The 14,823-nt window shown below is 41.8% G+C and overlaps 1 protein-coding gene and 1 long non-coding RNA gene across 10 annotated transcripts in view; one reads left to right on the forward strand and one right to left on the reverse strand.

Annotated features, from left to right (window-relative positions):
* Window positions 1-14,823, reverse strand: part of LOC309356018 (prolactin-releasing peptide receptor-like) — a 247,944-nt gene that overhangs the window by 231,553 nt on the left and 1,568 nt on the right. For 4 of the 9 annotated variants that reach the window (XM_081887198.1, XM_081887194.1, XM_081887199.1 and 1 more), the window contains exon 2: window positions 1,800-1,865. The exons of 2 other annotated variants lie outside the window; for them this stretch is intronic. Coding sequence is in view for 1 of the 7 variants with exons in the window: in XM_081887193.1 (XP_081743319.1) it covers window positions 14,206-14,233 (28 nt within the window). In the remaining 6 variants the exon portion in view is untranslated. Of the gene's footprint in view, window positions 1-1,799; window positions 1,866-14,205; window positions 14,625-14,823 lie in introns of those variants that run through there. 3 more of the 9 variants (XR_014162685.1, XM_081887193.1, XM_081887195.1) reach the window with 2 other exon arrangements.
* The window catches only part of LOC309356603, a 187,516-nt gene that overhangs the window by 156,996 nt on the left and 15,697 nt on the right, over window positions 1-14,823 (forward strand). The window lies entirely within an intron of this gene.

The raw sequence follows: 14,823 nt of genomic DNA on the forward strand, positions 1-14,823 counted from the left end.
TTCTATCACCCTTAGCACCTCCCACTTCATAATACATCCCTTAGAAGTCCTGAGCAGATCACATTTCATTGCGCCTCTTCTAAGTTTATTCCCTGCTCCTCAGGCATCTTTACCTTAAGCACTTTTCCTCCCAAAGCTATGGAGTCCTTCGGGAATTCTTATTTGCAGCTGTAAAAGTGTCCTTAACTTCTGTCTCTCCTCGTCTTCTTTCTCCCGCCTACCATCTCCAATGGCTAATCCTGTGTTGCAAATCAATTTCAGGTTGAGACTTGTTTTGTATTTTATGTTTGAACGGTGATGGGCATCACAGCTGGTCTTTTAAAAATAAACACTAAATTGCAGGATTACTCCCATGATGGCAAATTAGAAAGTGGCACCCTCTCATGTCTTATTTGTAAAGCCTTTTGTCATTTTATCTTTGCAGCAGCTTGCAGATACTGTTTGTCAGCTCCAGTAGTTCTTTAAGAGCGCTTATCACTTGTCCTTCCTTATCTGACCATTCACAGCATTGCATTGTAGCACCTCCGGTCCATCCACTCTCAGGACTTTAATCTCCTTTCTGCTATTCAGAACATGACCCTGGTCTTTTATTTGCCATGCTCTTCGGCTATGTCATGGTCGTGCGTAGTTTACAACTGGGAGAATAAGAAGAAATGAACATAGGCTAATGCAAAGAGCATTTTCATTTGGCAGTGGCTGATGTCCACTGATGACATAGAATCTCTTGAGGCAAGAAACGTGTTGGCTGGAAAGAGCTTTCTTCATTAGTCCCACCACCCCCTGCCGCCCTTGATACAGTGTGTCTTTTTTAAAGGAAGTTCACATGGTGCCTACTGTGATGCAATTTAGCCACCAGTCAAGGGTATTTTAGTTTCCCCAGGCTTCTATTCCACTTGAACTTCTCCCTTTTTAAACAGTTGAACTCAGCTGTTGTTGCTGTGTTTGATGCATTTTGCGGGTGCTAGCTCTGTGTGCATGTGTGTGTGATAGTTATGTTACATATTCATATTATTTGTCACCTTAGGAACACTTGGGAGTTGAAAGTGCAGGGTACAAATGTATTAAAGTCAATAAGTACTGGTTTCAAGATATTGCTGAAGAGCAGTGTTAGAAAATGAGATATGAAAGCTAGGAGCTAAAATGTCACTTTAAACCTAGGTTATGGGCACAACAACGGAATGTCTAGGCACACTTTTTTAATACAAAGCAGAAAATGAATGAACTGCAGCTAAAATATTATGTTCATTTTTCACATGGTCCGGTCCTTCCCCTGCCCACTGCCCTAATATTCTTAAGAGGGTCTCTTCTCCAGTCTTCAGAGAGTAGCTTGAAGTCGGGAGGCAGAAAAAGGTCCTCGTTTCATTCCACTCTGCAGTTTTAATCTGAAATCTTAGGTGCAGTACTGCGCCCAGAGATCAGAAACTGCTCACACTAATGAAATTCCCTGTTGCAAAATGCACCTAGAACAATGGGAGTTTCGAACACTGCTGAAGAACTACCTGACCTGTGCTCCCAATTTCTCCATGTCTTCTGTACCACGTTCAGATGCTCTGTAGTTAGCCATCATGTTGCTGCAGCACAATCCCCCTGTCTAGCTTTTAAAAGCTCTCTTCAGCCAATTCCATTGTGCCGCCTTCTCCCATATCCTGAAAGTCTCTTGCTCTCCAAAAAAACCCCTGCTCATTTCCACTTGCTGATGCATGTGCCTGAAATCCCCTTCTCAGCATAACACCTCCCTCCCTCCCTCCCTCCTTCCCTCTCTCTCTCCCCGCCAGGTCAAACCCTTTCTTAATACTCACCTTTTCCTATGAAACCTTTGGCTTAACCCCTTGGTCTTCATTAAATGTGCATTCATACATGATGGCCTGTGTGCACATAAACAAATGACACCAGCAATGTCAATAGTCTCACTTGTATGGATTTAACAAGAATTAGACTGAATTTACAAAGGCTGCTTCTCCCCAATGACAACCTTCCATTTCCAGTTAATGTTACAACTATTCTACTGCCATCCGATATAAAATGAACTCTGCAATATGCAAAATAAAGGCATACACATCATCCTCATCCCATTTAACTGTATTGCTTAGAGACACATATATTGCTGTATTGCTTAGATCCCACATAGAGACAAGAAGCTACAGTTAGAACTGGATATGGAACAACTGATTGGTTCAAAATTGGGAAAGGAGTACGACAGGGCTGTATTTTGTCTCCCTCTTTATTTAACTAATATGCAGAATTCATCATGCGAAAGGCTGGGCTGGATGAATCCCTAGCCGGAATTAAGATTGTTAGAAGAAATATCAACAACCTCAGATATGCAGATGACACAACCTTGATGGCAGAAAGTGAGGAGGAATTAAAGAACCTTTTATTCAGGGTGAAAGAGGAGAGCGCAAAATATGGTCTGAAGTTCAACATCAAAAAAACGAAGATCATGGCCACAGGTCCCATCACCTCCTGGCAAATAGAAGGGGAAGAAATGGAGGCAGTAAGAGATTTTAATTTCTTGGGCTCCATGATCACTGCAGATGGTGACAGCAGCCACGAAATTAAGAGACGCCTGCTTCTTGGGAGGAAAGCAATGACAAACCTAGACAGCATCTTAAAAAGTAGAGACATCACCTTGCCAACAAAGGTCCGTATAGTAAAAGCTATGGTTTTCCCAGTAGTGATGTATGAAAGTGAGAGCTGGACCATAAAGAAGGCTGATCGCCGAAGAATTGATGCTTTTGAATTATGGTGCTGGAGGAGACTCTTGAGAGTTCCATGGACTGCAAGAAGATCAAACCTATCCATTCTTAAGGAAATCAACCCTGAGTGCTCACTGGAAAGACAGATCGTGAAGCTGAGGCTCCAATACGTTGGCCACCTCATGAGAAGAGAAGACTCCCTGGAAAAGACCCTGATGTTAGGAAAGATGGAGGGCACAAGGAGAAGGGGACGACAGATGATGAGATGGTTGGATAGTGTCCTTGAAGCTACAAACATGAGTCTGACCAAACTGCGGGAGGCAGTGGAAGACAGAAGTGCCTGGTGTGCTCTGGTCCATGGGGTCATGAAGAGTCGGACACGACTAAACGACTAAACAACAACAAGGGTGTTTGTGCTATTTGTAACGGAAGTTAGTATCTAATTTCTGCCACTGGGGTTGAGGTGTGGTCCACTGCCCACCTTACTATAACAACAGGCCGAGGGCTGACCCCCCCAAAGGGGCTGACCCCAAAGGAAACCCTGGGCCAGGGGTGCACAATGCTGCCAGTCAGGCTATAGAAGTGTAGGCCAAGCACTGCATGGGACACTTTGGATTGGGACAACTATCGGGCAGTTGCTTTGGGGGGAAGGTATTGAAGAGGGCCATGGCGGGGCAGCTGCAAGCATTCTTGGAGGACACAGATTATTTAGATCCATTCCAATCTGGGGTCAGGCCTGACCATGGAACTGAGTCAACCTTGGCTGCCTTGATAGATGACCTTTGCAGATAGTGGGACGAGGGTGTGTGTGTATGACCTTGCTCCTCCTTCTTGATCTCTCCTTGACATTTGATAGCCATTGCTTGTGGTCTCCTCTTCGACCAGCTCTGGGGAACAGGACTCGGGGACACCGTATTGCAGTGGTTCCAATCCTATTTTCCGGACCGAATCCAGAGAGTAGCATTGAGAGAGCCTCTATATTTTGTTTACGAGTGATCCTTGCACTAGGCGAAACTGTTTCCTTGAGTGGTTTAGGAGTTGGGACACTAATATACCAGAACTATAAGGGAAGGGGATTATATATCCACAGTTTCCCACACCTGGTGAATAATACGTTCTTGTTGATACTCTTTTAAAATATTACTATCAGTGGGGAACATAAGGCATTCACCTGCCTTCCACTGAGTCAGCCCATTGGTTCCTCTACTCCAGCATTGTCTACCCAGACCTTCTGATGTCTCAAACAAGAGTATTTCCTAGCTCCACCTGGAGTTTCCAGGGATTGAACCCAAAGTTCAGCAAAGTTCTTCTGGAGTTCTGCAAACTACATCAAGAGATCTATCATTCGCTCAGTTGGCCACTTCTGTCTTCAGTATGATTTCTCCTTTTATAACATTATTTAAGACATGTTTTTATGTATGTCTTTACTCAATAGGGGCTCCATCCATAATGATCTAGGGTAGCCTGCTGTGTAGAAATGGGTGACAGATTGTATGACCTCACCTTTGGAGCTCTGGCACCTTTTCATTTTGGTGTTAATTGGATTTGGCAATTAGCAGTATATAAATTGTACAAAGGCTTTTTTTATAATAATTTTTTTATTCATTTTCCAAACATTTTTATACAATCAACTCATATTAACTCTCACATTCATCAATTTTTTACTACCCTCAGTTTCTCTGCCAATCTTTCGTTAAAATTTCTATTGTTAACACATTTCTGAACTTATTATTGCCTTTAACCATTCCTCTTCCTTTCTCCTACTTTCTTTTTTACAATATTTCTTAATTTTTCACAGAGACTCTTCAAAACCAACAAGCGTTGTCTGTGCATCACATATGCTTTTCAGATAATCTGTAAATATCCCCTAGTCCTCGATAAACTTTTGGTCTTTCTGATATTGAATCTTCCCAGTTTATCCAGTTCCGCATATTCGGTCAGTTTCATTCTCCATTCTTCCACAGTTGGAATTTCTTCCTGCTTCCATCTTTGCGCCAGAAGTATTCTTGCAGCTGTTACAGCATATTGGAAAAGTTTACAATCTTTTCTATCAATTTCATTACCTACCAATCCTAGTAAGAAGGCTTCTGGTTTTCTAACAAATGTATATCTCAACATCTTTTTCAATTCCTTATATATCGTTTCCCAGAAGCCTTTCACTTTTCTGCATTCCCACCACATATGATAGAAAGTTCCTTCTTTTTCTTTACATTTCCAACACTTGTTACATGTTTTATACATTTTACCTAATTTAACTGGCGTTATGTACCATCTATATACCATTTTCATTACATTTTCCTTCAACGCAGTACACGCCGTAAATTTTAACCTTTCATTCCATAATTTCGTCCAATCATCATATTGTATATTATAACCAAAGTCTCTGGCCCAATGTATCATTACTGATTTCACCTCTTCATCTTTTGTATGCCATTCCAACAACATACTATACATTTTAGGCAAATTTTTATACTCATTATTCAATACCTCTATTTGAAATTTTGATTCTTTTCCTTCATATCCACACATTTTACAGTCTTTTTTAAACATTTTGCTAATCTGGTAGTAGTGCAACCAATCATAAACAAATTCTTTCACCTCTTCATAAGTCTTCATTTTCCATTTCCCCCCCTCTCTTACTATCAATTCTCCATAAGTTATCCACCTCCCCCTCATGTTTATCTTTTTCACACTCATCACTTCCAATGGTGAAAGCCAATGGGGGAGACTTGGTTCCAACAAATTTTTATACCTCTCCCACACTTCTATCAATGATCTTCAGAAGACGCGGTTTTCAAATCCTTTATGAATTTTTTTCTTTTCATACCACAGATATGCTTGCCACCCGAATCTATTATCAAATGCTTCTAGATCTAACAACTCTCCATTCACTAATTTAATCCATTCCTTTAACCAACAGAGGCAGGATGCTTCATAATATAGTTTCAAGTCTGGCAGGGCGAAGCCACCTCTTTCTCTCGCATCTGTTAATAACTTAAACTGAATCCTTGGCTTCTTGCCCTGCCAGATGTATCTTGAAACTATTTTTTGCCATTCTTTAAAAATTGATGCCCCTTTTATTATCGGTAGTGATTGGAATAGAAATAACATCCTTGGCAGCACACTCATCTTTATCGTAGATATCCTTCCCCAAAAAGATAGCTTCAATCTTCCCCACACCTCCAGATCCCTTTTTATCCTGTTCCAAACAGGTACATAGTTATTTTGAAACAAATCAATATTCTTTGGGGTTAACCATACTCCTAAATATTTCACTTTATTCACCGCTTCCAGCCCTGTACTTTGTTGCATTTCCTCTATTAATTCTTGGTCCATATTTTTCGCAATAATTTTGGTCTTTCTCTTATTTAAATAAAAACCTGCAACTTGACCAAACTGTTCTATTTCTTCTAGGATTCTTTTAACACTTCCCGCTGGCTCTTCTACCGTCATTACAAGATCGTCCGCAAATGCTTTAACTTTATACTCATTTTTTCCCTACAGACACCCCTTTTATTTCTTCATTTTTTCTTATTGATTTTAGCAGAACCTCCAGCACCAAGATGAATAATAATGGTGATAATGGGCATCCTTGTCTTGTACCCTTTGTTATTTTAATGTCTTCCGTTGTATAATTGTTTACTATCAACTTCGCTTCCTTGAGTGGTTTAGGAGTTGGGACACTAATATACCAGAACTATAAGGGAAGGGGGTTATATATCCACAGTTTCCCACACCTGGTGAATAATACGTTCCTGTTGATACTCTTTTAAAATATTATCAGTTGGGAACATAAGGCATTCACCTGCCTTCCACTGAGTCAGCCCATTGGTTCCTCTAATCCAGCATTGTCTACCCAGACCTTCTGATGTCTCAAACAAGAGTATTTCCTAGCTACACCTGGAGTTTCCAGGGATTGAACCCAAAGTTCAGCAAAGTTCTTCTGAAGCTTTGCAAACTACATCAAGAGATCTATCATTCACTCAGTTGGCCACTTCTGTCTTCAGTATGATTTCTCCTTTTATAGCATTATTCAAGACATGTTTTTATGTATGTCTTTACTCAATAGGGGCTCCATCCATAATGATCTAGGGTAGCCTGCTGTGTAGAAATGGGTGACAGATTGTATGGCCTCACCTTTGGAGCTCTGGCACCTTTTCATTTTGGTGTTAATTGGATTTGGCAATTAGCAGGATATAAATTGGACAAAGGCTTGAGGTCAAAAACCAGGAGGAAATGTAAACCAGCTTATCCTGACAGAGTTTTATCCTACGGAAGGACTATCTAATAATCTCTAGTTAGGAGCAGCTCTTGGTTCAAAACAAACCAGATCAGTAGTTGGCATAACCAGAGCAATCTTCAGGGGCATCATTTCAGTTTTCAACTCGGGAGGGAAGATATTTCAATAGGGGGACAATATTCACAGCCAGCTTTAAATGTCTCTTTCACTATATTCAATTTTAAACTGCAAATAAAAATCAGTGTATTTTGAGATTGTGTTGTAATTTCCATTTACATCTTGTCTGAGAAACAATCAAACATGGACAAATAAAGCTGCCCTCCCTCCGTCTCTCCACACATAGCACGTTCTACCACTTCAAGATTGGTGCTATACCACACAACCAGTAACATAGAAATTGGGGGTGATAGCATTCATTGTTAGGGTCCAGGGACAGGGAAGGGGATACACAAATGGTGTGCTTTGGAGTGATGGTGAATGCAGGGTGCTGATTCCTAGCACTGGCATTGTTGGCCAGATTAGAAGTGTCCTGCATGAATGACAAATTACCCCAGTCGGGGGTACAGCATGGGGATGGGGCTGCGGGGTGATGGCCCCAGGCACATTTTTCTTGGGAGAGCTGCTCATGCCGCCCTGTCAGCCCTGTGTCGCTTTGCGAGGCAGAGATCTGATCTGAACGATTCTCCTGGTGAATTGTTCAGATCAGATCCCCGCCTCGCAAAGCAGAGGCATCAGCGGCAAGGGTTGAGATGGCACGGCAGGCTTCTTTCACCTTCCATGGTCCACCCCCTGGTGCACGCACATGCCCCTCCTGGGCATCAGCAAACCACGCTACACCACCGACCCCAGTAGCATCTGTGATTAGACAGGCCTATGTCTCCTTTGCATAGGAAGGAGAGGATACCAGCCACTGAACTTCTGAGACCACTACAAGGTAAGTGATACAGATATCCTTGTTGGGATTTGTGTGCTCACCAGCTGCGTGATAGCAGCACATTGTTTACATCATGTGATACTTCTGATGTTACTGAGCGTGAGACAGGATGTCCTACACTGTTCTCAGGGTTGTGTTCTCAGTGTAACTTGAGACCTTCCTGTTGTTGCTGCAATGGAGGAAGAGGAGTGAGTTGTACGGAGGCTGCTGAGAGAGCAGACATGATTTGTACTAGCTCTATGTACAGTGTACAGTCTGTGAATAAAGTACAATACTGGGCTACTTTCAGACTGTTTCTTTCTTCTGCTGAGATGCAAGGGGAAAGTGAGTGTGCATCTCTCAAGAGGGAGGTGTCTCCCTGGACTGAGCCAAGACCAGCCAGGGGCAGACCACCCGAGAGAGGCCTCGGAGGAGTCAGCCTTTCCTGGGGGGGCTGCTCGCCAACAGTCCTGTGCAGTTCTATCATCACTGCTGCATTCTATAGCTGGCAGTTGCTTTCGGACATAACATGGATATTTCACCTCCTGCTTCCACAACATCTCTGATGGAATATCCTTGGAAAAGGTAGACACTCCTATCTCCAGTGACACCTGGGCCCTTCATTCAGTGAAGTTACCCAGCTGTGCACATGGTCTAGCTCACTCTGGTTTTACAATGTTCCCCTGCCAGCTTCGCTGATGTACCAGAGACCAGACATGAGCATATGGTGTAGGTAAGATCCTCCACTTTATAATTGTCAGCTTTATAATTGCCTCATTTTACAGCAGTTACATTGAAAACGGCTTATGCTGAACCTCAGATCCAATTACACTCTGATTGATGGCAACTCCTCTCTTCTCTTTCTCTCTCAAACCTCTTGGTGCTTTTTCGGAGTGGTTTAGATTTTATTTCCCTTCTCTGGAAAAAAAAGGAAGTTGTTGTTTTGACACTGAAAATCTTCTAGCATTTTTCATTTCTATGAAAAATTGTGTTCTTTGTCTTCCATTCACCAGAGATTGCAAGAAAATTTGCAGTTATCATCCCTATGAAACTGGCAAAAAGCCCATACTCTTAAGATGAGCTGCTGAAATTGAAGATTTATCGGCAAGCTGTTGGTAGGTTTGAGAGTAAACCTATACTTATAGAATGGCTGTTGTATGGAAATTGGAGGGTAAATTAAGTTTAGATCCAGTTTCTATGTATAGTACAACCACCACCACCACCACCACTAGGAATATGGATTGCTTCCTCCTCCTTGATGATCACTTGTAGCTGAGTAAGATTGTCTTCCATGAACATGGTCTTAACAGTGAGTCAATAAGTGACTGTGGAGGCCAATTCTGGATCCACACGTCCTTCCACAGTGAAGACATAGGTTTCCAGGCAGGAGTTGATCTTGGTGAAGGTTTGCCAAACCTGCCTTCCTTTTAGCATGTCTCTCCCTTTCGTCCTGAGTCTGAGCATCTTCAAAGTCTGTGATACCTTTGGTAAAGGCTGTTCTCCAATTGGAGCACTCGCAGGCCAGTGTTCCCAATTGTCAGTCTTTATACTACAATTTTGGGGATTTGCCTTGAGAGAGTCTTTAAGCCTCTTTTGTTGACCACCAGCATTACGCGTTTCATTTTTAAGTTCGGAATAGAGTAGTTGCTTTGGAAGACAATAATCAGGCATCCGAGCAACATGACCAGTCCAAAGAAGTTGACGTTGAAGAATCATTGCTTCAACACTGGTGATCTTTGCTTCTTCCAGTACACTGGCATTAGTTTGCCTGTCTTCCCAAGTGATGTGTAATTTTTTTCACAGACACTGTTGATGGAATCTTTCAAGGGGTTGGAGATGGCGTTTATAAGTGGTCCATGTTTTCTCTTCATCAAAGACATGGTCACAAGCTTAAAATTGTAAAAAAAGAAGCTGTGGTGGCATCCAAAGGCTGGTATCATTGTGCAATTGTCCCACTCACCACCAGGGTCCAATCCCAGCATTTGCTTTTCATTCAGACAGGGCAGGGACGTCCAACCAGTAGATCATGATCTACAGGTAGATCCCCGGCTGATCCTGGTAGATCGCGCGATCCTTATGTACAAAAAGTTACAGGGGAAAAGCAAAAAAACTCTGTGCAATTCTTCCCCAAAAAAGCTCAACAACTCTGGGCAATCCACCCACCCCAAGCACGCTCCTCCTCCCTCCAATGACAATGCGTAGATCACTGCCAGTTTTTTGTACTGGGAGAAGATCACAGTCTGTTGGGAGTTGGATATGCCTGAATAGGGCATAGTCAGATGATGAACTTAGTCTCCAAACCTGTCAAGCCCTGCATGACACAAGAGGGTTATCCAGATTGAGCAATGCGTAGTCTACTCAATACCAGAGGAGTAAAGGTGGGGGAACACATTGTGAGTGCTTAACACTGGGATATTTAAAGGTCTAGCAACCTACATTTCCCGTGTTTTGCAAATGTTTATTTCAGTTTTAAACTCTGCTGGAGGTTCTTTTGGCTAGAGAGTGAGTCAACGCCACACTTTTGGAATTCAGGCAGTCTGCTGTTTTGTTTAGTAGTTTCTCACACACAAAGGACTTCAGGATTTATTGGTATTCACCAGTTCTTTCCCAACACCCCAAAACTACTCTACTGCCTTCAGGTTTGGTGGAGTACACTATCCCCTTACCAGTTTTGAAGAAAGATCTGACGGCCACTGTGGTTGGCTCCTGTTTGGGGAATGGGGATAGGTGGCAGGTATCTTGTTCTTTTCCTCACAGACAGCGGCATTTCCCCCCTTTATGAGCAAAACTGTATTCCAAGCCATCTGGGAGGCTACTGGGAGGCGGCCCTGTTTAGGGACGTTTTTAATGTTTGATGCTGTATTGTTTTTAATATTCGGTTGGAAGTGTCTGGGGAAACCCAGCCAGATGGGCAGGGTATAAATAATAAATTATAAAGTATAATTAATAAATTATTATTTATATTATAAATAATAGATAGATGATAGATAGATGATAGATAGATAGATAGATAGATAGATAGATAGATAGATAGATAGATGATAGATAGATAGATAGATGATAGATGATAGATAGATAGATAGATAGATAGATAGAGATAGATGATAGATAGATAGATAGATAGATAGATGATAGATAGATAGATAGATAGATGATAGATAGATAGATAGATAGAGATAGATAGATGATAGATAGATAGATAGATAGATAGATGATAGAGATAGATAGATATAAATAATATATATTATTTATATTATTACTGTGTCACACTGAGAATTTGGAAAGCACAGCCTTCAACATAACCAATGGATTAAAGGGGGAGGGGACACAGCAATCCCAACAGCAGTTGATTCAAGAATAACATTACCCACCAACAAAATATTATGAACTGAATGAGAATCCTCACAGTGGAAACACCTATAGAGCCAAAATAAGGATCTAGCACCACAAATGAAGAACCTCCATGTATGTTTATGGGGGTGGGGGAGAGAATTATTGCGTAAATAAAGCCATCAATAAAGCAAGCACACACACCACCATCCCTGTGTGACTAGTTACTCTTTGAATAATAGCTTGTAAAATTCAGGTTTTAGATTCCACATGATGAATGCCAGAATACTTTTTTGGTGGGTAAGGGTAAAGGTAAAGGTACCCCTGACCATTAGGTCCAGTTGTAGATGACTCTGGGGTTGCGGCGCTCATCTTGCTCTATAGGCCGAGGGAGCCGGCATTTGCCCGCAGACAGCTTTTGGGTCATGTGGCCAACATGACTAAGCCGCTTCTGGCAAACCAGAGCAGAGCATGGAAACACCATTTATCTTCCCACTGGAGTGGTACCTATTGATCTGCTTGAACTTTGACATGCTTTCGAATTGCTAGGTTGGCAGGAGCAGGGACCAAGCAACTGGTAGGTATAAGCAAAACAGGAAAAAAACAAATTGCCTGGAGAAAACAGCAGTGAGGTTGTCATCCTACATCCATTTGCATCATTTCTCTGTGTGTGACTGGACTCCAGGGACTGACTACAACTCAGATTAGTAGCTCTCTGCCAAGAAGGTACAATACTGTATGAAACAAAGCTGAGGATCTGCCAATGGATAATTTGGAGTATTTCATATCTTGCCACAAGGAGGAGCAAAATGCCCACTGAAAAAAAAGCACTGGGGAACTGATTCTTTTCACAGGGAATAGTGAGTTGTATTCACTATCCAAAGCTTTGCAGAGGAAGAAAACTCCCAGTCTATGCCAATGAATTATGCATTATGCTGATGTTTTCCATCTGGGGGGAAATTGGAAATGTGTGAATGGTTTTTAATAGGCACTCTAATAAGCAGTGGCTTCTTTACATAGCCAGGGATAGCATGAATCCCATAATAGATCTGCTTGTCGGCTCCTTCCGAATCTTCCCCCCATCCCACTCCTGATGTCAGCACTCTGCTCCTGGGGGTGGTGAGTGCAACACTGGAAGGGGATCAGAGCAAGTCTGCAAAGTGAAGCAGAAGAGGGGCTGATTGTAAGAAGGGCTTATGGAAGCAATTTCACATGGAAACAGTTCCAATAAAGGGTGAGGGATTGGTGAAATGTGGGGAGGACTTCGATGAGGGAAGAGCATGAGCATGGCCAATAAGCACACATGTTGTGGGAGGGAGAGATTTTCCATGCATGTGAGCGAAAAATCAAACATTTGTTTTCTTCACTGCAATACATTTTCTTAACATTCTTTGCTGTTTCCTACATTCAGACTGGTCCTGTTCAGTAGTGAATTCTGAGCAGATTGACTGGATGAGGATGACAAGAGTTTACAGTGCAATCCTAAGCATGTTCACTCAGAAGAAGCTCCTGCTGAGTTCAATAGGACTTACTTTCTAGAAAGAATGCTTGGGATTGTATTTTCCATGGGTAAGTCCTACATTTGTGTTGATGACATGCTAATGTCCGCAAAACCCAATCTAACATCTCTACTGGCTCAAATGTGCAGTTTTACTTCCATGTTCCATCCGGCATCGGTGATGTTCTCACATTCCACATCAGCAACTATCAGTACATCAATGTGAGATGCTTTTGGATATCTGGTGTGGAAACACTATAAGGCGCATGCCTCCTCTTGTAAGCAGCTTAGTTCATTTCTTTTCCTTCCCTCAGTCAAGCAGAAACATGAGTGTGTTAGCTCCTGTGTTTGAATGGGAAAGGGTTTTTGCAGGGAGTTGTCCTGGTATCTGCTTACGTAGGATCAATAAAATGTGTGTAACTATTACTTCTGTTGCCCTGTGTGCTGCAAAATGCACAAGGAATCAAAGAAGCTGCCAAAGCAGATTTGCTTCATGTGTTATATTCAAATTATGCATGGAAGCAGGTTTGATGAGGCCCTAAGCTACTGAAGGTAATGGGGCCCTTTATATGTCCAGCTGTCCTTTGTCAACAACAAATTGTAGCTGTTTTTTGTGTTGAATATATGCTATATGGTAACTTATGAACTTAATAGGTCTCTAAAGCCATTTGCACATAACAAAATATATATATTATCATAAAATACATATTTTATGTAAGCACCCTATATATAGAAATGAGCAAACCAGTGATATTTTAGGGAGCAGGCTAGCAGGCAGGGCCCATTACTTGCATCACAGGAGCCTACACAACACAAAACACTATTGCTGTATGTAGGTTTTATTTTATTTGTTTTTTATATTATATTTTGGAAATGTACATCCAGGTGTTTTTTCCTTTAATTCTTTCATTCAAGAGAATGGGGCCCTAAGCTATAGCTTGTTTAGCTTATACATAAATCTGGCACTGAATGGAAGATACTGTACATAGGAACTAACACCCAAACTGCACATGCACTATAATCCGACATGTGAGGGCTTTAAAAATGTGTATGTATTGGAAGTCATAGCTGCGTAGCAGACAAACAATCTATATCTATATACCAAGATAGGACTATCACATGCTAATATCTACAGATATGTTTCATAGTTATTCCTACTTGGAAGTACTTTCTGTGCAGGAATTGTGTGACTATCAAAGTGGCCCAGAGTTCCATTAATTATTTGCTCACAGTTGAAGTTACTTGCATGGACATAAATGCAAGGATTACTCTTGCATCTGCAGGAATCTAACCAAACTACACAAATCCTCTTAAGGTACTGACTAAGATGAATGCTTCAAACATGACACCAATGTTGCCTTGAGCTCCTTTGTCAGGAAAGGTTGGTTATAAACGTAATAGATAAAATAAACATAAATGTGATAAAATAGTGTTTTGCCCTGATTTTAATCCCCCTCAGATTGCAGGTGGGTGTGATTGCAGGGGGGGGGGGGAATAATGATGATTTGCCAACAAGAAGATGGGCCACCTTGTTTCTGCTTCCCAGCCTGGTTCATCAGGATTCTCTTCCAGGTGGTGTGTACAGCAACCCGCAAACATTTTACTTACATATGCCCAAGGCAGAGTTCACTCAGCCTTCCATCAGTAAAACCAACTTTGTATTCTTACCACGTTGCTTGACCATTTCAAGGGCACTTGCAACAAAGATTGTGCTGTCTGTTAATAGATTCTGGATTGGAGCATATCTCTTTCCCTTCTGATTCACTGCTAGGGAGACCCAAGGCAGCCTCATGTCATTCACACACACACTTTGTCACCTGACAGTAGAAAGCTGCTGGGTAATTGACCTTCTCATTTCAAAAGGTAGTGTGCCAGCAGCATGACAAAAGAGGGCACAAAACCTATCAGGATATGTAGAATGTTAATTAACATCACGACTTTTCCCAGTGCACTTTTTCTATAGAGAAAGCACTTCAGCTATAAGAGAAAGCAGGTAACCCATATGAGGTTTGGCCAATTCCAGCTGCTTAGCATGCAAGACACAGCTGCTTAGTAGCAAGACACAACAAGACAATAGGCACTTTCATCCTGCATGGTGGTGTTTTCTGTGGAGGGAAAGTGTAAGGTGTGGTGCAGCTCTTCACCC

Source organism: Podarcis melisellensis (assembly GCF_964234715.1).
Source record: "Podarcis melisellensis genome assembly, chromosome: 1".
NCBI classification, from domain to species: Eukaryota; Metazoa; Chordata; class Lepidosauria; order Squamata; family Lacertidae; genus Podarcis; species Podarcis melisellensis.